Below are 19,233 nucleotides of genomic sequence, written 5' to 3' on the forward strand. Positions count from 1 at the left end.
AGACCTAGGCCTCAGGAGAGCAGGCTCTGGACGCAGACGGCAGTGTGTCCCCTTGGCGGGCAGTGGGCAGAGTTGGCTGTGGGTGTCCTGGGGGGTCACTCAGGAACCTGCTGCTGGAAGACCAGAGGGCTCATTCCTCAGCTCCCGAGGGGCCCCTGCACACTCGATGCTGTCAGCTCCTCACGATGTGCCCCCCGGACCCCCCATCTGCACACCTAGGATGGTGTCAGCTTCAGGGGCCCCTCCTGACTACACCCAGACTCCTCCCACATTCACCTGGCATCGTGGGATGTACCAAGCAAAAGGCCCTGTTTAGTAGCTGGTGATGCCCTCACCGGTAACGGCTGCTAACACAGGACCCCTGGTGCCAGGTCAGCTGTGTCGTTTGCCCTTTGGGTTCCAAAGGCATTGGCGTGGTTTTGTTTTTCTTCAGTTGGGCAGAAAGCATAATGGACAGTGCAGGCACAGGGCTAAGTCATCTAGAATGTTGGGGAGACCACAGCGCATGCCACACCCACACCTGTGCACACAGGTGCATCTCAGGGGCCACACTCCTGACCCCCACCTCCCTGCCTCCAGGCCTGCTCACTAGCTACAATCTCCAGAGTTAGGTGGGTTCTCCCCTGCTGAGCCCAGGCCGAGGGAGGAGATGGAGGCCCTGGCTTACGAACGGGAAGAAGGGGCCACTGCGTCCCGCGCGCACTGGGTCTGCACGGGGGTGGCGTCTGGGGGACACACATGCTCAGTCCTCAGAAACTGGGCGAAACACCTGGGACTCAGACGCAGACACCACGAGGGCTGGGCCACCCCCTCCTGCTGAGGGGAGGCCTCCCAGACCCTGGGGTGCCACCTGGGCTGGGCATGGTCCCTCCCTGGGGGAGCCCCTCCCCAGGGTTGGATGGAGAGCACCGTGAGCCCACGGTTAGCGTGGCTCACCGAGGATGAAGGTGTCACCTGTGCAGGTGACAGGTGTCCCTGAGACAGCAGCAAGGTTTGGGCTCGGCGTGCCAGGGCACTGAGCAGGAAGAAAGGACGGCACGTCCCTGAGGTCCGAGGGGCCCCTGGCTGCCTTCATGACCTCCTGGGGGAGGCGGTGCTGAGAGGGAGCCCCCACCCGGCTGGAAGGGGCCTGGGCTCGGTTGCAGGCATCCCCCACCTCCCCGAGCCCCTGCTCGCTTGTCTATGGTGGCGTTGGCACCAAGAGCTTCACCGCATCTCTTGGAGGTTCCGGAAGGCGAACACCGCATCATCCTCTGTTTAGGGTGTCCTTTCCGTGATCATTTGTGTTTTCAATTTTGTGTCTTGCACACCACGGGCTGTGCACTGTCAGCGGTCTGGTCACCAGTGCCCCCACCCCTGCCACCTAGGCAAAACAGGTCGTTGAAAAGAGTCAGTCGGGGTGAATTTCATGCAAGTGACAGGAGTTCCATTTATTTAAAAATAGATGGGAAGAGCTTTCAGGCTCAAGCCATCTTTGCCAAGACTGCACTGACGGGATCCAGAGGAGGGGAGTGGAAAAATTCGGAGGCACGCAACGCCCAGCCCCAGTCTGGGGAGAAAGCTTCCACCGGGACTCCGGGGCGGCCGCTGCCACGCCGGGCGCTGTCCTTTCAGCACCACCCCAGAACCTGCTGAGCCCAGCCCAGTCTTCTTTTGCCCTCTCCCCTGGCCTCCCCCTCCTGTCCCCCACATCACCAGCTACACTGAGCTGTCACATCACAGGCCAGCTCAGAGTCTCACCCCCTGCCCCCAGTACTCCTGTGTGTTCCCTCCCTGTGGGGGAGCTCACCACGCCGGGCTGTGACCTTGCTTCCAGGCCCGGCTCCACTGCCTTTGGGTGCATCTCACTCACCGTCGTGTCCCCCAGAGCCTGGCACAGATGAGGCCCACGCTGTGAGGTCAGGGCATGTCACAGCGGCTGGTGTCGGAGGCCATATGGAAGCATCTGGATCATCCCCTCTTTGGGAACCTTCATGGTGACCCTTCCCACGGCTCAGACCACGGGCTCAGCATTTCCCGGGAAGCCGCTTCTCCACAAGCCCGGGGGTTGTGACTCTAGCTTCACAACAGACAGATGGTGGAACCAGAAGACTTCAGAGCACAGGGGAGCGAGTGGAGAGGATGCAGGCTTCCCCTGGCCGTCCGTCCTGTCCGTCTGTCTGAGGGCCACCAGCGGCAAGGTCCCGCAGGCCGTCCCCGGGGGAGGCAGCTCCGGCACCCTGCTGTGGGATCCCTTTTTGTTCAGCCCCATCTGATGCTTTGTTGACACCTGCAGTCACCAAAAAGATACTTACCTCCCGGTGTTCAGCCACGCTCAAGTTCATGGCCAGTGACCACGTGGACATGGGGGGCAGACCCTGAAAAGCAGAGTTTCCTGTTTCACCACCACCCCATTTCCTCCCAGTAGAAAAGGAGCAAGGTGCTTCCCCAGCCACACGCCTCCAGAAAAACAGATGGTCCCGCAGAAGCCCAGAGGGAAAACTCCACCAGGCCGAGAAACAAGACAACTTGGGGAAATGAGAAGAGACATGTTCTCAATCACATAACCTGGGTCAGGGCTGTTGTCGTCTTCGTGCTGTGATTTGGGCAACAGGAAGCACCTACCCAGACAGAAAGCCCCACCCCCTCCAAGGAATTTTCCGTTATTAGGAGGAAGGGCTGTATTATTTATCCAGCTCATGGGGGGAAAAAAGAAGTGAGGAAAAATTCAAGGTACGAAAGCACTGATCTTTTTAAACGTCTTGCACTAAAGTCAACATAAATTCAACTTATAGGGCTTTCTTTTAAAGGCTCAGAACCTCAACGAGCTTCCCGAGCCCCAGCTGATTGCGCGCGGGAGCTGACCTGCATTTCTCAGCCGCCAATAGCACCTTGGCGCCGGGAGTCCATGGCCGCCTGTGACAGCGGAGACAGGCTGGGCAGCAAAGGTGGCCCTGGAGGCGTCCGGATGGGTGGGAACCATCGCGTGGATTCTGGGCTCTCGAGGGGGCCCCCTCTTGGCCGTCTGCCCTCAGGCCCCGCCCCCGCTCTCTGCGGGGGGCCCGTTCCCAGGAGCGAGGGGTGCGGGGGTTTGTTTGGGAGGCTGTGCCTTTATGTCATCTCTGAGGTGTGATCCAGGCCCCACCAGCGCTCTCTCTCTCCGAGTCAATGCTCCCATGACCCACTTTCCTCGCCGTGGCCTCTTTACCTGTGTGACCTGGCCCGGCGGTCGCAGACCCCCACCTCTCTACCCCACGTCCCTTCCTCCCAGCTCCCCGCCCTGGGCACACGGCAGCTTCAAGGACCCTCAAGCAGGTAAAGGGGGCTTTGAATATACTGTTCCCTCTGGCAGGAATGCTGTTCCCTCCATTAGCACCCGAAGGTCCCTGTGGTTCTCAGGGAGGCCCTGCTTGTGGATCTCCCCTGAGGTGCGACTCCAGCCCCAGCTCTCAGGTTCCCCATCACAGTCTGAAACTGTGTTACTTGTTGGCTCACCACCTGTTCATCCCCCAACCCCACTAGACAGGGAGTTCAAGAGGAGGATGGTGCCACACTCACAGCCCTGTGCACACACCCACGGCCCTGTGCACACTCACAGCCCCGTGTACGCTCATGGGCCCGTGCACACACATACAGCCACATGCACAGGCACACAGCCCCGTGCACACTCTCACAGCCCTGGCCCAGCCCACAGAAGCTGCTCGTCACATTCCCTGACTGAGCGAACACTTCTTTCTAGAGCTAGATGTTGCTTGGAGCCTCTAGCCAGGATGTGTCCCTGGTGACCGGCCCGGGGCTTGTGTGGCTTAGGGTCTGCCCAGGTAGACCACAGGCGGATGTGAGCTGGAGTGCGATGCCGTGGAGACAGGCTGCCCACCAGCAGAGCGGTCAGCCACCCTGCCCACACACGGGTGTGGGCACCTGGGTCCTGGCTGCCAGCCCACCGCCAGCCCCGGCTCGCTTGAGTGCCCGGCTTGCTTGGCCAGATGTCCAGTAGGCTTTGGACAGAGCTGTCCAGCCTGGCGCAGGGCCCACCCCCGGCCCCCTCACCCAGGACAAGGTCACCACACACTAAGCCAGGGAGATGGGACAGAAAGGCTGGACTCTTGGACCAGCAAAAGCAGGACACATCAGCCTAGACAGAGCTGGAGCCTCAGCCGGCACCACGGGCTCAGGCAGGGTGGCCCCTGATGAATCAGTCCACCAGCAAACGCGGTCCACCCACAGCGTGGCCAGAGGCAGGGTGCTGCCGGCTGCAGAGAGTAGCCCTGGGGCGGCCCCGCGGGCTCATCCGAGCTGGCCAAGTGACCTTTGCAGAGCCCAGGGGTCCTCGCTGGTCGAGTGAAGAGAAGCGGCTCCCACCTCATGGGGCTGCCAGTGGGTGCTGAAAGGAGGCGACCCTGAAAACACCACCCAGCACAGAGCAGCATCCACGAAGCAGCAGGGAGATGCATGGTGACCCCAGTCCTGGCTTAGAAGCGCCCTCGTCCTTGGTTTCTTACAGACCCTCCCCCATGGGAGAGTCCCCCAGCTCAGACGCGCTGACCCCCTCCCTTCTTGGCATCCACCCACAGAGATGAGATCCACTTAGGCCAGTCATTCTTACCCAGGGCAGCTTTGTTCCCCAAGGGACATCTGTAACGTCTGGAGACATTTTTGGGTGTCATGATGGGCACAGGTGCTACTGGCATCTAATGGGTAGAGGCACAGAACAGGCTCCTCACCCCCACAACAGAGAATTATCTATCCCTGGATGTCAATAGTGATGAGGTTAAGACACCATGATTTAGGTTAACAAGGTCTTCTCTCAAGTCGCAAATATTTTCGAGGAGTTAGCCATTCACCCCTTAGTATAAAATAGTGCCAACAAATGGATTTTCTCCCTAAAGCTCCTAATAATACCCAAGCCAAGGGATGAGAATTTTCACGGCAGGACTCCACAATGTTGGGAAGGAGAGCAACTCTCCCCGACCCCAGGAAGGGCTTTGGGCGGGGCAAGCATCTGGGTGAGGGGCACACTTGCCAAGAGGCAACAGGACGGCTCATCATCAGAGTTCGACAAAGTAACCCTGCGTTTTCCATGTTGCTATTTTCTAGCCTGATGACAGAATCTACCTTTACACCATGCAGAACAGTGCAGTGTTTGCTCCTGTTTCACGGCTCTGTCTGTGTGTAACTGGGCAAGGTGCTGGACCTCTCTGGCCCTCGTAAATGATACCACAGGATTGTTACAACCACTCGCGGAGTTAAGGTTTGCATAGCACTTAGAACAATGTCTGGCATGAGTAAGCATTATATAAGCTTTAAAGTAAAAATAAATGAATCGATTCCAGGGCTGGCTCTGCATCCTGCATTTCCAACATGTACCACCTTCCTCAACACTTGGAGGGAGGACCCTGGGTTTCCGGAGACACACAGTAAAGAAGGGATGAGAGGACACCAGAGGCACCCAGCATCCCAGAGGCCTCACCCCCACGCCAGCGGAGGCGGCTGCAGGTCCGAGAGAGCCAGGGCTCAGGGGAGCGCCATCTAATACAGACCCCAGCCCTAAAGGTGCGCAGGGCACCCATCCAGGTCCTGCCCACTCTGAGGGGCGAGAGGTTTGCGCAGAGGCCAGAGATGGAAAGGGACATTTCCCAAACTTCCACCGTGAGGCTCAGAAGCATTACCCCCACCCCCTCCCCCGCCCCTCTTCCCTCCTTTGTTCTGTCCTCCAGCTCCCCTTTTGGCTCAGCCTTGCCGCCCCCCCCTTTCTGGGCAGCTGAACCCCAGACACCAGGACCCCAGCCATCTCGAAAGACCCAGCTTCAAACAGCAGCTGGCACGGTCCTTGTCACCAGAGCCCAGGGCGGGCCCTCTGGGCCAGGGAGCTGGGCCCATCCGTCACTCGGGGCTGGCACAAGCCCAACCACGGCCCCTACGCCCCCCAGAGCTGCCAGCATCCCTGACAAGAAGATGGCTTCGGAGCCTGGGGCCACTTCACCGAGCATCTTCACAGAGGCGGTCCAAAGAGAATGATCTGGTCCCTGCCCCACTGACCCTTCCAGGTCCACCCACTCCGCCCAGGGCGGACACGGAACAGGCAGGGCCTGGGAGCTCTCGCCTCCCCCACCCCTGCTTCCGGCCGCACCCCGGTGTGCGGCTGATTGGACCTCTGCGCTGGCAGCGGGTTCGGCCGGGCTCCCAGCCACGAGCCCACGTCTGAGCGGCCCTCGCCCTCCCCAGCCGACCCCCAAAGAGAGACGCCAGGAAAGGAAGCAGCTCCTCTGGACACCAAGCTCCGTTCCTCCCCAACCCACCCAGACCCACCCCAGTGAAGTCATGAGCAGCCAGCGCAGCCCCCAGCCGGCTTCTCCCCGCACGGGCGCGGGACCGGGAAAGCTCCCCAGCGCTGCCTGAGTCCGGCCACCCACGGCGCCCTGGGCTCAATCCTGACTCCAGCCAGCCAGCAGTGCAGCTACAGCCGGGACACAGCTTGTGCGGGCGCACACACACTCAACACTCGTGCACACGTGCGCATGCGCACGCGTGCTCCCTCAAGCACGCACGAGATGCACGCATGCGCACTCACCTGCACACATTCACTGCCCTGGCTCCCGTGGGCTCCAGGACCCCCACCACGTTCTCCCCACACTCCACACAGCCACAGGCAGACGTGCACAGCTCCACACCCAGGTCACACTCACACAGGTGTGCACGGCTGGGTACACACACCAGGGGCACTCGTGTAACCTGGCACACCCTTGGTCCCACTCCGAGACGCACCAGGGCACCCAGGAGGAGACACACCCACAGCCCCTCACAAGGGCGGTCACTCCCTGGCAAGGAGCCCTGGGGTCTGAGGCCGCCGTCCAGACACAGGACGGTCACCACCAGGTCACCCAGGTCCCTGGGGGAGGGAGGGAAGGTGCTTCCTGTCTCGAGGGGAGGGCTCCGGGAGCCCTGGGGAGACGAGGGCAGGAGACAGACCCGATCTGGCCGGCTCAGCAGGACCCTGCAACCCCGAGGACCCATGAATTTTTCGGAGGTACCCAAAGTGCAGATTGAAGCTGCCACTTGGGTCCTGGCAGATCTTGCTTTCAATTATTCCCCAGCCCAGCAGAGGGTGGAAGACCCAGCCCCGGGCCTCAGCTTCAGGGGGCAATCGCCCAGCCTGGGCTCCGGCACCAGCCCTGTGGCCCCCACGTCCTGCGCGGCAGCCCAGGCATCCAAGCCCAGTGTGAGCGCTGGTCTGTGCCCCCCGCTCGGGTCCTGGCCCTGAGGCTGTACCCCCGCCTGCACCCCAGGGTGCCCTGTCCGGGTTGTGGTACCACCCACCCTGTCCACCCACCCTCCGCCTCTGAAGCTGACGCCCCGACGCCAAGGCCCAGTGGACCCCGCCCCCTACCCTGCTTCCCTGCCCCACCCACCACCAGACCAAAGGGAGGGGCCCCCACGCCCTCCGCTCACCGCGCAGCCTCAGCCCGCACTCCGATGGCCGTGCCGGGAGCTGGACAGCAGCGGAGGCGGGCCAGGAGGCAGCTGCGCAAGTCCTGCGAGCACCTGACCGCAGGGGGTTCCTCCACCCACCATCTGCTTTGTCCCGCTGGCGGTGGGTGGAGCGGGGCAGGAACCAGCGCCCTCACCGCCTGCACTACTGCCCAGATCAGAGGCTCTCAGACTTAGGTCCAGGCACCCCGGGGACCGAGAACCCTCCAGAAGGCCCTCAAGATCAGACTGTTCTCCCAGTAACGCCAAGGCCTTGGCTTTGTTCCGCCCGTCCCCCCTCGCACAGTGGGGTTTTCAGAGCCATGCGATGTGTGACGACTGCGCTGTGTGACCTTGAGTTTTAAATATTTCTGCTTTCCTTTCCGGTGCACCAAGTCTATGGCTACCACCTCAGTGGTGTCTGACCCTGCGAGGGTTTGAGAACCGACACCCAGAGTGTGACGCTGGGCCTCTGCCATCCCACCCAGCCCTCCCCTCCCACTGCCAGTCCCGAGGTGTGGCCAGTGCCCACCCTCCCCCTGAAGCCCTTCCCGCTGAGTGTGTTTGGCTCCCGGAACAGCCCAGAGACCCAGGTCCCTGCCCACCGCAGCTCTGCAGGGGGCTGCTGGTGGGGGAGCCCCCCCCCGCCCAGGTCAGCAGAAAAATCCTGGGAGAGGTGCTGCATGTGCTGCCCCCACGTGGACACCTGCAGGTACTGCATGTCCCCGAGAGTGAGGTCCGGATTTCTCTTCCTCTGTCCTGGGGAACCCCACCCTGATCAAGGCACAGGGATGCAGAGAGGTCCAGTGCCCTGCCAGGCAACAGACTAGGAGCTGCACCTTCCAGGGGCTGCCTTAATCACTCCATCCCCGAAGGTGGCCCAAGGCCCCCTCCGAGACCCTCTGAGAAGCCCCACCCTCCACCGTGGCGGGGACCCCCATCTTCCTCAGACTCCGGTGGGAGTGGAGAAGTGCTCCCACCTCTGTCCTCACACTGCCCTGAGAGTCCATGAGCCTGGAATGATCTGTGTCCCCCACCCCAGGAACACACTCACCTGCAGGGGGCGGGAAGTATGGCTGAAATCCCCCCACCCTTGGCATCTGGACCACAACAGCCGCTTGGACCAGAGGGTGAGGGTCCCCTCAGGGACCACGCTGGGGGGCTTCCTTTGACCCCAGCCGGGGCTGGATTCATTCTTACCCTGTCTCATGCTGACAGGTTTCTCTGGCTTGACCCCAATTCTAACTGGGCCAAGTGTAAGAGGACAGCTTCCTGGGACAGACAGCTGGCAGGGTCACAGCAGGTTGGCCCGGGGGGCCCAGGACGAGCCGCAGCTCAGAAGAGTGGCAGGGGGCACCCAGTTTCCTTGGGTAGGGCCACCAGATAAAACGCACCAACAAGCGTGAATCTCAGGTAAGCAGTAAATACTTTCTCAGTGTACATAGTGCATGGGACATATTTATGTTCAAAAGTATCCACTGTTTCTCTGAATCCAGATCTGCCTGGGGTTCTGTGTCTCTGTTCGCCTACTCGAGCTGCCTTCCTTTGAGGCCTCTGAGGGTCGGCCCAGACCCTGCGCATGGGGGTCCACAGGCCGCCAGCACCGGGGAGGTGGGTCCCAGTTCGCACGGGGGTCTACAGGCCGCCAGCACCGGGGAGGTGGGTCCCAGTCCACACTGGCTTGGCTAGCCTGGTGCCCTTCTTCTGGTCCTACTCTCCCTTCATGCGCCCTCCAGGGGCCCATCCCCACTTTGGGACTGGGCGGGGAGACACCACCGTCCCTCCGTGGACACCCCTGAACCCCAGCACCCATCTGTCCTGGCTGGCCCCTCACTCGGTGGCATAATTCCCATCACCACCCAGGGTGGTGGGCTGGATATGCTCCCAGAGAGTTCAGGCCTCAGGCCCTGGAACCTGTGATGTGACAAGTGTCAAGACAGTGTTTTGCAGAGGTGACTAAATCAAGGATCTTGAGTGGAGATGACCCTGGATTATCCAGGGGGGTCTTCAGTGACTCCCTTATAAGCGGTTGGCAGGGGAGATTTGACCCAGAGGAGAGGAGACCATGTGACCATGGAGGCAGAGACTGGGGGCCTGTGACCACAAGCCAAGGGACTCCGGCAGCCACCAGGAGCTGCAAGAGGCACGGACCGGACCCTCCCCCACAGCCTCTGGAGGGAGCAGGCCCTGCCCACGCTGGATCTTGTCCCAGGGGTACTGGACTGCGGGAGGGTCCATTTCTGTCGTTTTAAGCTTCCAGCTTGAGGCCCATTTGTTGCTGTAGCCCCAGGGGACTCATACACTAGGGGACCCTGTGGTTGGCCTGCTGCTCACCCTGGAGGGGACGCCCCACAGCCCAGTTCCCGCTGCAGGCGGGCAAGTCTGCACTGCGCCCGCAGTCAGGGATCCGCTCAGCCCCGCCCTGAGCTCCATCTGCAGCACCAACACCCGGCTCGGGCTAGGCGCTGCTTTCTGGCAGCAGGGAGAGCTGGGCAGCAAGCCCTCCCTCCCCCCTCTACTGTGCTTGCTGACCAAGGTCAGGGCTTGTTCTGGGGTTCTAGGGGCTGGGGTTCCTGGCTGTGCCGGGGGCCCCACTGAGGAGCAGGACGGCAGTGGCGCTGAGTCCAGCCACAAGTGACCAGCCTAGGGCTGGGAGTTGGGGGCGTTAAGAGTGGGCTTCCAAGAGCGTGGGAGCTTGAAAACCCGGGTGAACAACAATGTGTGTGTGACAGTCACTCGTGCGGGAGGAGCCCTCAGTTCATCCCATTCTCAGAGAGACCCCCAACACGTTCAACCCCGCTTCTGCGGATCCAAAGTGACTCATTCTTTGTCCTGGGTGCCCCCACTGGGGGAACGCCAAAGCCCCCTCACCAGCTGGACTCTGGATCCAGTGCCCCACCGTCCCCCTGGGTAGCACAGGTGGACACCTGGCCAGGTCGCCCACAGGGGTGGTGGGTGCTGGGCGGGACGCCAGGTGGGACGGGGCTGGCAACTTGGTGGGGGGCCAGGAGGGGTCCTAACGAGCGCCCTCCCGCAGGGCGAGCCGCCCACCCCCCAACAGCAGGCGCACACGGCTCCGGGGTCGCTCAGTTTATTGGTAAAACGGGCACTGAGCGTGGCAAAGGCTGGACGCGGAAGCCGGGGCGGCGGCGGGGGCGCTTTTCCTCTTAAAGAACTTCCACTGGACCTTGATGGCGAGCATCCAGTCGCTGACGGAGAGCCTCTTACAAGCGGAGGTGCAGACATGCGCCTGGCGAGGGGGCGGGGCGCCGGGACCGCGCCGGGTGCGGGGCCGGGGGTAGGGGCGGGGGCGGGGCGCGGCGCCGCCGGGGAGGGTCGCGCCGCGGGCGCCCGCGCTTCACTTGCCCGCCTTCTGCGCCTTCTGCGCCGATTTGGTGACCTTTCCGGCGCCGCCACTCTTCTTCTCCACATTCTTGATGACGCCCACGGCCACCGTCTGCCGCATGTCGCGCACGGCGAAGCGGCCTGCGGGGAGGGGGCGTGAGGCGCGGGCCGGGATACAGCGCGCAGGCGCACTCGCGCCCCCAGCATCCTCCCCAGCCCCAGGCCCTGGGGCGGGACCCTAGCGCTGGGCACCGAGCTCTCTGCGCCTGTTTGGGGGGGGGGGGCGGGGCAGTGGAGTACGAGGCTCCTGTCTCCTTAGGTGGCAGGAATAACACACATAGGACTCCGCCAAGCCATCGTTGTGGGAATTAAATGGTATGTGGACAGTACTTAGGGCAGGCTGGCGCGGAGTACAGCACACCCTTTCAGCTATCTTGAAGATGGCCAGCAGCCTTGCATAAGGCAGCTCTCTGATATAGGTCTGTGGGTCGTCCTTGGGGTATCTGTGCGGCCGGCCAGCTGGAGGCAGGCGGCCAGTCCTAACTCTGCCACCAGACCAGCTGTGGGCCTTAGGTGAGTCTGCAGAGCAGGATACCATCCCAGGCCCACCCAGTGGGGCCACCTGTGCTCCATGAGACAAAGACCAAGGCCGGGGGCCACCTGCTAAGCTCTAAGCTGCAGCGCAAAAGTGCAGGACCTTCTGTCCACCCCACCCCCACAGTGGTCCTCTGCCCTTGGCCTGGATTGGCCACCACCGCGGGGCTGCCCCTCCCTCACCCCCCAGCTCACCGAGAGGTGGGTACTGGGAGAAGCTCTCCACACACATGGGCTTCCCCGGGACCATCTCCACGATGGCCGCATCGCCGGACTTCAGGGACTTGGGGTTGTCCTCCAACTTCTTTCCAGAGCGCCGGTCAATCTTCTCCTTCAGCTCAGCAAACTTGCAGGCGATGTGGGCTGTGTGGCAGTCAATGACCGGCGAGTAGCCAGCGCTGATCTGCCCAGGGTGGTTCAGAATGATGACCTGTGGACAGAGGTGCATGAGGCCATCAGGCACACGCAGGTGGGCACAGGGGGAGGGCACAGAGCTGGAGGAGGCTCCGCCCACCCCCAGGTCCCTGGGGCCCAGAGTGCCGACCATGGAGGAAGGTCAGTCTAGGGGGGACCCAGGCCCCCGGACCTGGACCCCGAGGTCCTCTTCAAGCATCTAAAAAGCCACAAGAGATAAACAACGACGAGGGCACGGTGTGAAAGGGCCAGCGGCCAGAGCAAGGACGGGGGATGACAAGACAGGACTTAGATTATCATATTTCAATTGTATCTCAGTAAAGCCAATTTAAAAAGTCCTAGTCACATAAAGAGGTGACCGAAGAGGACACAGTGCAAATGTGGAGAATTAAGTATCACAGGCCCGTCCCAGGCAATAAACTGATAAAAGCGTTTTCAGGACCAAAGGGGGACCTCAGTGAGGCCAGGAGCACCGAGGCTGGGGTGCACCCCGCCTGCTCTTCCCACCTGCGCCCTCGGCCGGCTTCAGCCCTTCCCGGCCTCAGTGGCCCACTCTGCGAAGCGGGGGTCTCAGTCCTCCCCAGCGCCAGGCAGCCCCCTCACCTGAGGACAGCCCTGGTACTGGGGGGGGGGCCCTGCCGGCCACCGGGCTGCCCACCTGGGACGTGAACTGGGCGGCCTCCTGGGGTGGGTCGGACTTGCTGTCCCCGCACACATTGCCCCTGCGGATGTCCTTGACCGACACGTTCTTCACGTTAAAGCCTACGTTGTCCCCGGGCAGGGCCTCGCTCAGCGCCTCGTGGTGCATCTCCACTGACTTCACCTCCGTGGTGATGTTCACAGGCGCAAAGGTCACCACCATGCCCGGCCGGAGGATGCCCGTCTCCACTCGGCCCACGGGCACAGTGCCAATGCCTGGGCCGAGAGGAAGGGGGCCGTGAGGGCAGGCTGGCGTCAGGGGTGCCCTGTCCTCCCTGGCCGGTGGGGGGTGGCCACGTGGCGGGAGGGAGGGGACAGGGAGACCCCGGGCAAGGCGGACGCTGAGACATTCAGACAGAAGTGGAGGCTTCCGCGCCCCGCCAGCGGAAGAAGGGACTGAGGAAGAGAGTTCCCAGAGCACAGGGAGAATGGGCAAGGAGGGGTCCCACCCTGTGAGGCAGAAGCCCTGAGCGGATTGAGGCCCAGCCCCCCCAAGGTGGCCTGCCTGGCGCTGGCGCTGCTGTCCTGAGGGTCACTCCCAAAGGGGCGTGGGTGCCCCTGCACTTCTCAGGATCTGCTGATACTGTGTGGCTGCCCAGTGGGGGTCTGATGCTCCCCAGAGTGGGGGACGGGGGCGGTGGGGACTCCAGCCGGTCTCCCTGGCTGTGACAGAGGCTCGTGTGGCATTGCGGAGGCTGAGGCTGGTGGCTATTCTCTGTGCTGGGTGAGTGACACCCCCATCCTACACACAGTCCCTGCATCTCTGCCACAGCCTCCTGGCTGGGAGTCCCCCATCGCTGCCCCCTCGTGGGCCTCACACTTGTTTATGGTTCTATATCATTTCATGACCAGCTTTTCTCACTCCTGGAGTGGATCGTGTCTCCCACAAGACAGGAATCTCCAAGTGGAGAGTAATATGCGACTCTCCCTGTGCCACCAGCTCCTGGTATAGGGCTGGGCACTTATCTGGAGGGAGGAAGACCCTGGCTAACTCGGGACAGACTGATGGACGGGCGGGGGGAGGTGGGTGGATAAATGGACTGATGAAGAAATGGATAATAGATGGGTCGGGGGTGGGGGTGGATAGATGGACAGATAGATGCATGGATGGAGATGGGTGGATGGGTGGCCCCCCGGAAAGTGTGCAGCATGGGGGAAGGGGCTGAAATAACCCGGCCCGGATGCTCCTGGTCAGGGGCCCATTCTCAGGAGGGGGTCTGAGGGCAGAGCTGGCCAGGCTGCAGGGTAGGTGCTGCAGCGGGCGGTGGCCACGGAGCCCTCACTCACCGCCGATCTTGTACACATCCTGCAGCGGCAGGCGCAGGGGCTTGTCTGTGGGGCGTGTGGGGGGCAGGATGGTGTCCAGGGCCTCCAGCAGGGACACGCCACTGGCGTTCCCTTCCTTCCGCTCCACTTTCCAGCCCTTGAACCACGGCATCTGTGCAGGAGGAAGAAAGCACCGTCCTAGAGCCCACGTGCCCCCGTGCCACCCACCCCACAGCCGTGGCCTCCGGGCCCACGGTTGGCTCACCCCTCCCTACGTGAGACCCCACGAGGGGAGCTCGATCCACGGCATACAAGCCGGCAGCCCGGCCAGAAGGGGCGGCCCCCAACCACAGGTGCAGGGCTGAGTTTCCCCTGGCTCTCCTGAGATACCCCCCATGCCCACCTCCCTCAGTGTGGGCAGCTGCAGCCTGGCCAGGACTAGTGACCCCTGCTGGGCCAGGGGTGGCCTCTGGCTTGACCGGGTGAGGCACTTGGTCTCGGGCTCCACAAATTCAAAACAACCAGGTCCCACTCATCACCTCCTGCCGAGTCAGAGTCCCCAGGACATGGGCTGCCAGAGCCGCCAGCTTCCCAGCTGGCCCCAGAGAGCCAGCCCTCGGCCCTTTGCTGTCCCGGCCTGCCCTGGACCTCGGGGAGGGGCCTGGGAGGCCCCGTGGCCTTGGCCCCTGGGGGAGATGCAACCCTGCCACGCAGATCTCTGGAGACAGAGACGGGGCAAGTGGGCCTGGGCCCCGGCAGCCGCTGCCCCCGCAGTGTCAGCCTGGGGGGCGAGGGGGGCGTGTCCCTGGCCAGAGAAGGGGCTGCAGTGGCTTCTGCCAGCCTCACAGGGAGGCTGAGCTGAGGGCAGAGCGTCCGGCCCCCAAGGAGTCTGGGGCTTCCAGCAGCGCGGACACCCACAGGAGGCTGGTACCGCACTTCCTCCTGCTGGCTGTCTGTGCCCGCCCTGACCCAGGGCCCTCAGGGGGAGGTCTGAGCAGCCCCACCGCTGCTGGGCACTCACGTTGGGCGAGGGTTCCAGCATGTTGTCGCCGTGCCAGCCCGAGATGGGCACGAAGGGCACGGTGGCTGGGTTGTAGCCGATCTTCTTGATATAGGCGCTGACCTCCTTGACGATCTCGTCGTAGCGCTTCTCGCTGTAGGCGGGCTCCGTGGAGTCCATCTTGTTGACCCCCACGATAAGCTGCTTCACGCCCAGCGTGTAGGCCAGCAGTGCGTGCTCCCGGGTCTGCCCGTTCTTGGAGATGCCCGCCTCAAACTCGCCCACTCCCGCCGCTACGATCAACACGGCGCAGTCCGCCTGCCCGGCAGGTCGGGTAAGGTGAGCCCAGACCTCGCCCAGCACCCAAGCCCAGGCCCCTCTGGGCAGCAGACAGGGGCCTGGGCCATCGCCTGGGCATGGGACCTGGGGGTCCCAACCTTAGGGGCAGTGTCTGTCTGTCTGTCTGTGTGAATGCCCTGGCAATGTCGGACTGTCCGGGGGCATTTCTGCCCACATTTCCATGTCCCCATTCTGGCCTCTGTGTCTCCTGTGAAGGCGGCCCTGACAGTGGCTGGCTGTCCTTACAGGCACCCTTGCCAGGCTGAGATGCCAGGACACTTAGTTCTTTGGGGGGGGCGCGTGGTGACAAAGGTGAGGGGTCTCATGCCCTGGCGAGGAAGCAGAGGAGACCCAGCTACCGCTCACCGATTCCAGGGCGCCCCAGGCTCTCCTGAACGGTGCCCCCGCCCCACCTCCCGTCCCCCAGGCCCCCGAGGCCCCGCCCACCTGGGATGTGCCTGTGATCATGTTCTTGATGAAGTCGCGGTGGCCCGGGGCGTCGATGATGGTGATGTAGTACTTGGTGGTCTCGAATTTCCAGAGGGAGATGTCGATGGTGATGCCGCGCTCCCGCTCGGCTTTCAGCTTGTCCAGCACCCAGGCGTACTTGAAGGAGCCCTTCCCCATCTGGAGGGGTGGGGACGTGGTTCAGGACGGGACCGGGACTCGGGTCCCCCTGGGGCGCGGGAGCAGCATGTCACAGCAGAGAGACCCCTCGCTACTGCTGGAACCCTGGGGCTCTGGACCCACCTCCGGAACCGGGGACACCAGGACCTCATCCATGCCCTGCCCCGGCCGGCCTCCTGCCGCCTAAACGGGCTCCACCAGCAGGGGGCGCAAGGGCCTGGGAGCAGCCTGAGAGCCGCCCTGGTTTCAAGCCCTCCCCTGGCTGAGGGCTTCCCTTTATCTGAAGCCAGGGTCCCCCCCACCACACCCCCCAGATCCCTGTGTCAGCTGATGACCCCGCTAGGCTTCAGGCTGTCCAACCAAAAAGCCCCTCTGTGTTTTTTTTTTTTTTTTTTTTTTTTTTTAGGGAAAAAGAAAGAAAGAAATCAGATGAGGTGGTAAGGAAGGGCCTGGCCTTCCAGTTCTTTCCGCAGCCGCTGAAGCTCCCCAGTGGCTCTGAGCCTCCTCCTCCACTCCCCGCCCCACCTGACCAGGGAAAGCGAGGCCGGGCCGCCCTCTCCCAACACCTGTGCCAAGTGCCCAGTGAGACTCCCATGCCCAGGGTCAGGGCTGCAGTCAGGGTGGCAGCTGTGGTCACTGCCCAGCTGGTCAAAGCTCCCTGCCAGGGCCATGCACGGACAGGGCTCTGCCCTCCAGGGAGGCTGCCCAGCCAGGGTCCAGCTAGACCCGAACCAGACGCCCTGCGAACGCCCTCAGTGCCCCTCAACACCAGCCCCGCAGGGAAGAAGAGACACAGCTTTGGGGCCCAGGAGCATCCCCGCAGCCCAGGCCAGCAGCTGCCCCTCCTGAGCCCTGGCACCGGCCATCCAGGTGAGACCCCTTACAGCTCCCCAACAGGAGCTTCCCCCAGAGCTCAGGGGTGGAGGTGTGAGGCACAGAGAGCAGACCCCACTCCATGGACACTTCCCACCCGTGGGTCTCGGACGCTTGAGAGGATCAGCTTCGAGAAATGGGGGGTCAGCCATCAGGGCCCCTCTCCTCCTCGCCAGGTGACAAAGACTCCCCCAAAAAAAGGGTGCTACCCTGGACAGGCAGCCTGCCCCGGGCCGGCAGGAGAAAATGGAGCTGATGGGCTGGGTGCCCATCAATCAGCTATTAATAGCCGCTCTGAGTCCTGGCCCAGCCCCGGGACAAGCGAGGACAGCGCCACCTCCAGCCCCAGACCTCAGCCCCGGGGACACGGGAACCCAACCCTGGGGGCTCAGAGACAGTGACCTATCCTGGGAGAAATGCACCTCCAGCCCCTCCGCCGCCGGGGTCTGGTCCGGCAGGTCATCCCACCTCCCCCCGACCAGGCACCTCCTCAGAGAGAGGTTCCCCCAGCTGCCCCCATGCCTTTCCCATCCGGATGCTGCGACACACACATCTCCCACGTGGGGTCCTTGGGGCTCACGCCCCTCTTGCCCCAGAGGAGTTCATCTGAGCTATGTGCCCCGGGGTCAGGGAAGCATCAGCCCGGCTGCCCTGTGAGAACCCAACCTCACGTGGAGGCGAAGGTGGGAGCCCCCCTCAGGGCTCACCTCGGCCGCCTCCTTTTCAAACTTCTCGATGGTCCTCTTGTCGATGCCCCCGCATTTGTAGATGAGGTGGCCGGTCGTGGTGGACTTGCCTGAGTCCACGTGGCCGATGACCACGATGTTGATGTGGGTCTTCTCTTTGCCCATCCTGCCCGGGGTGTGGGGAGGGGCTGGCGCGACCTGGGGTGTTCTGGCTCAGGGCGAGGGGCACGCTGAGCAGTGACTCTGTGGGTCGAGGTGGGGAGCAAAGGTGATGGGGGGCCTCAGAGAGAAGCCCAGCAAAGCCCTGCCCTGCACAGGTTGGGAGCACACCCTGAGCACAGTCCGGGCCCCCAAGGCCGGAGCCAGGTCTCCGTGTTTAGCTGAGCAGAGCCCGGGGGCAAAAGCCCAAACAGTCCAGTAGCCGCACACGTCTGAGTGCTGTGCCTACAGAGCCCCCCCACCCTGAGAGGCTAACCCCATCCGGAGACACCGAGGAACACCAGCCTGGCGAGCCCCGTGACCAGTCAGGAGCCGGTGATGAGTCACCCTGCCCCGCTCTCCAGTGCCCTGGCCCCGGCCTTGGGCTGGGACACCGCGCCCACCCGATCCCAGCCCCCACCCCCCGCCCCGCAGAGCTGCCACGGTGGAGAGACGGTCAGTGCTTCCCACTCCCCTCCTCGAGCAGGGACGGCACCATCTTCCCCTCATCCCTGCCCGGAAGGCTGGCACCGGGGAGACACCTGGCCCAGAGCTCAAGCAGGGCGATGCGGTGCCCAGATCAGGGACCCAGAATAGCTCGGGCCCCCCCCCCGGGGTCTGGACGGGGGCAGGCAGTAGGGCAGGGAGGTGGGGGTCCCTGCTGTGTCCAGCTCGGGCCCTCCCAGGGGTCTGGACGGGGGCAGGCACTAGGGCAGGGAGGTGGGGGTCCCTGCTGTGTCCAGCTCGGGCCCTCCCCGGGGTCTGGACGGGGGCAGACAGTAGGGCAGGGAGGTGGGGGTCCCTGCTGTGTCCAGCTCGGGCCCTCCCTGGGGTCTGGACGTGGGCAGGCAGTAGGGCAGGGAGGTGGGGGTCCCTGCTGTGTCCAGAGCAGGGAGAATCTGGCCCCAGCAGCCATGCTCAGCAGATGCCAGACAGAGATGCCCTCAGCCTGGTGGGGGCAGAGGGCCATGCCCTCCCCCTTCCCTCTGGTCACAGGGTCACAGCCCCTGCCTCATCCTGGAGGTCAATGGAGAAACCTAGGCAGCCCGTGGGGGGGGGGGGGGCAGGTGGCTGGGGAAGGGAAAGCGGGAGAAAGCGGCGCACCCCAGGGTGCGGACCCCTGGGTGCGGACACCGCCTGCCCGGGCGGAGGCGGGGTGGCAAGGACCCCACAGGTCTCACAGCCTCCCCTCCCCCTCTACGTCGGGGGGGGCACCCCCAGCGCCCACCCTCACCAGCCCCCAGCGCTGACGACCCTTCCCGAACCCCACAGGGCCCCCCCCACGGCGATCCCAAGGTCACGGCTGCAGGTTGATCGCCACCGCCCAGGAGACTCGGCCCCGCCGCGGCAGCCCCGTAAACAAGCGCTACCGCGGTGCCCCCACCCCACCCAGGGCCGCCCGGGGGACTGACCCCGGTGCTGGGTCCGGAGTCCCCGGGCGGGCAGCCGATCTCCTCGGGGAGCAGCGCAGCCTCGCCAGGCGCCGGGCCGACCAGTCTCTGCCCCTGGGACTGGTCCCCGGGGAAGGGACCCTCTGCGGAAAGCTGGGGGCGGGGGTGGGGACCCGGAGGCCCAGCGTCCTTACCCGGAGCCGAGGTCTCAGCCAGAGGGACTGGCGGCGCCGGCGCCGGCGGTTTTATCTCTCCAGGAGGGGGGTCCACCTATTGACGGAGCAGGCGCAGTGCACTGCACCCCTGCAGTACGGCAATGCGGCACCGGCGCGGGCGGGGCCGGGGGCGGGGATGC

The 19,233-nt window shown here is 63.7% G+C and overlaps 1 protein-coding gene across 2 annotated transcripts; it reads right to left on the bottom strand.

Moving 5' to 3' along the window:
* Nucleotides 1-10,521: 10,521 nt before the first annotated feature.
* On the bottom strand, nucleotides 10,522-19,230 carry EEF1A2 (eukaryotic translation elongation factor 1 alpha 2). Of its 2 annotated transcripts, none has more exons than XM_067708724.1 (8): nucleotides 19,073-19,230; nucleotides 17,311-17,532; nucleotides 15,551-15,730; nucleotides 14,786-15,082; nucleotides 13,786-13,936; nucleotides 12,458-12,714; nucleotides 11,581-11,815; nucleotides 10,522-10,932 (listed from the first exon to the last, which is right to left on the bottom strand). In XM_067708724.1, exons 2-8 carry the CDS (start codon nucleotides 17,452-17,454, stop codon nucleotides 10,805-10,807), a joined length of 1,392 nt encoding a protein of 463 aa, XP_067564825.1. In that variant the 5' UTR covers nucleotides 17,455-17,532; nucleotides 19,073-19,230; the 3' UTR covers nucleotides 10,522-10,804. The 2 variants fall into 2 exon arrangements, with proteins under 2 accessions (XP_067564825.1, XP_067564826.1); XM_067708725.1 differs by lacking the exon at nucleotides 19,073-19,230 and adding an exon at nucleotides 18,900-19,048.
* Nucleotides 19,231-19,233: the final 3 nt, after the last annotated feature.

Source organism: Pseudorca crassidens, chromosome 15, assembly GCF_039906515.1.
Source record: "Pseudorca crassidens isolate mPseCra1 chromosome 15, mPseCra1.hap1, whole genome shotgun sequence".
NCBI classification, from domain to species: Eukaryota; Metazoa; Chordata; class Mammalia; order Artiodactyla; family Delphinidae; genus Pseudorca; species Pseudorca crassidens.

Excerpts from the sequence above, each read along its gene's own strand:
- EEF1A2 (XM_067708724.1), bottom strand. The coding sequence starts at position 17,454 with ATGGGCAAAGAGAAGACCCACATCAACATCGTGGTCATCGGCCACGTG. Across the intron at positions 13,937-14,785 it reads TGCTGGAACCCTCGCCCAAC|ATGCCGTGGTTCAAGGGCTG; the intron begins GTGAGTGCCCAG and ends CCTCCTGCACAG. Across the intron at positions 10,933-11,580 it reads CTCCCAGTACCCACCTCTCG|GCCGCTTCGCCGTGCGCGAC; the intron begins GTGAGCTGGGGG and ends CCCTCCCCGCAG.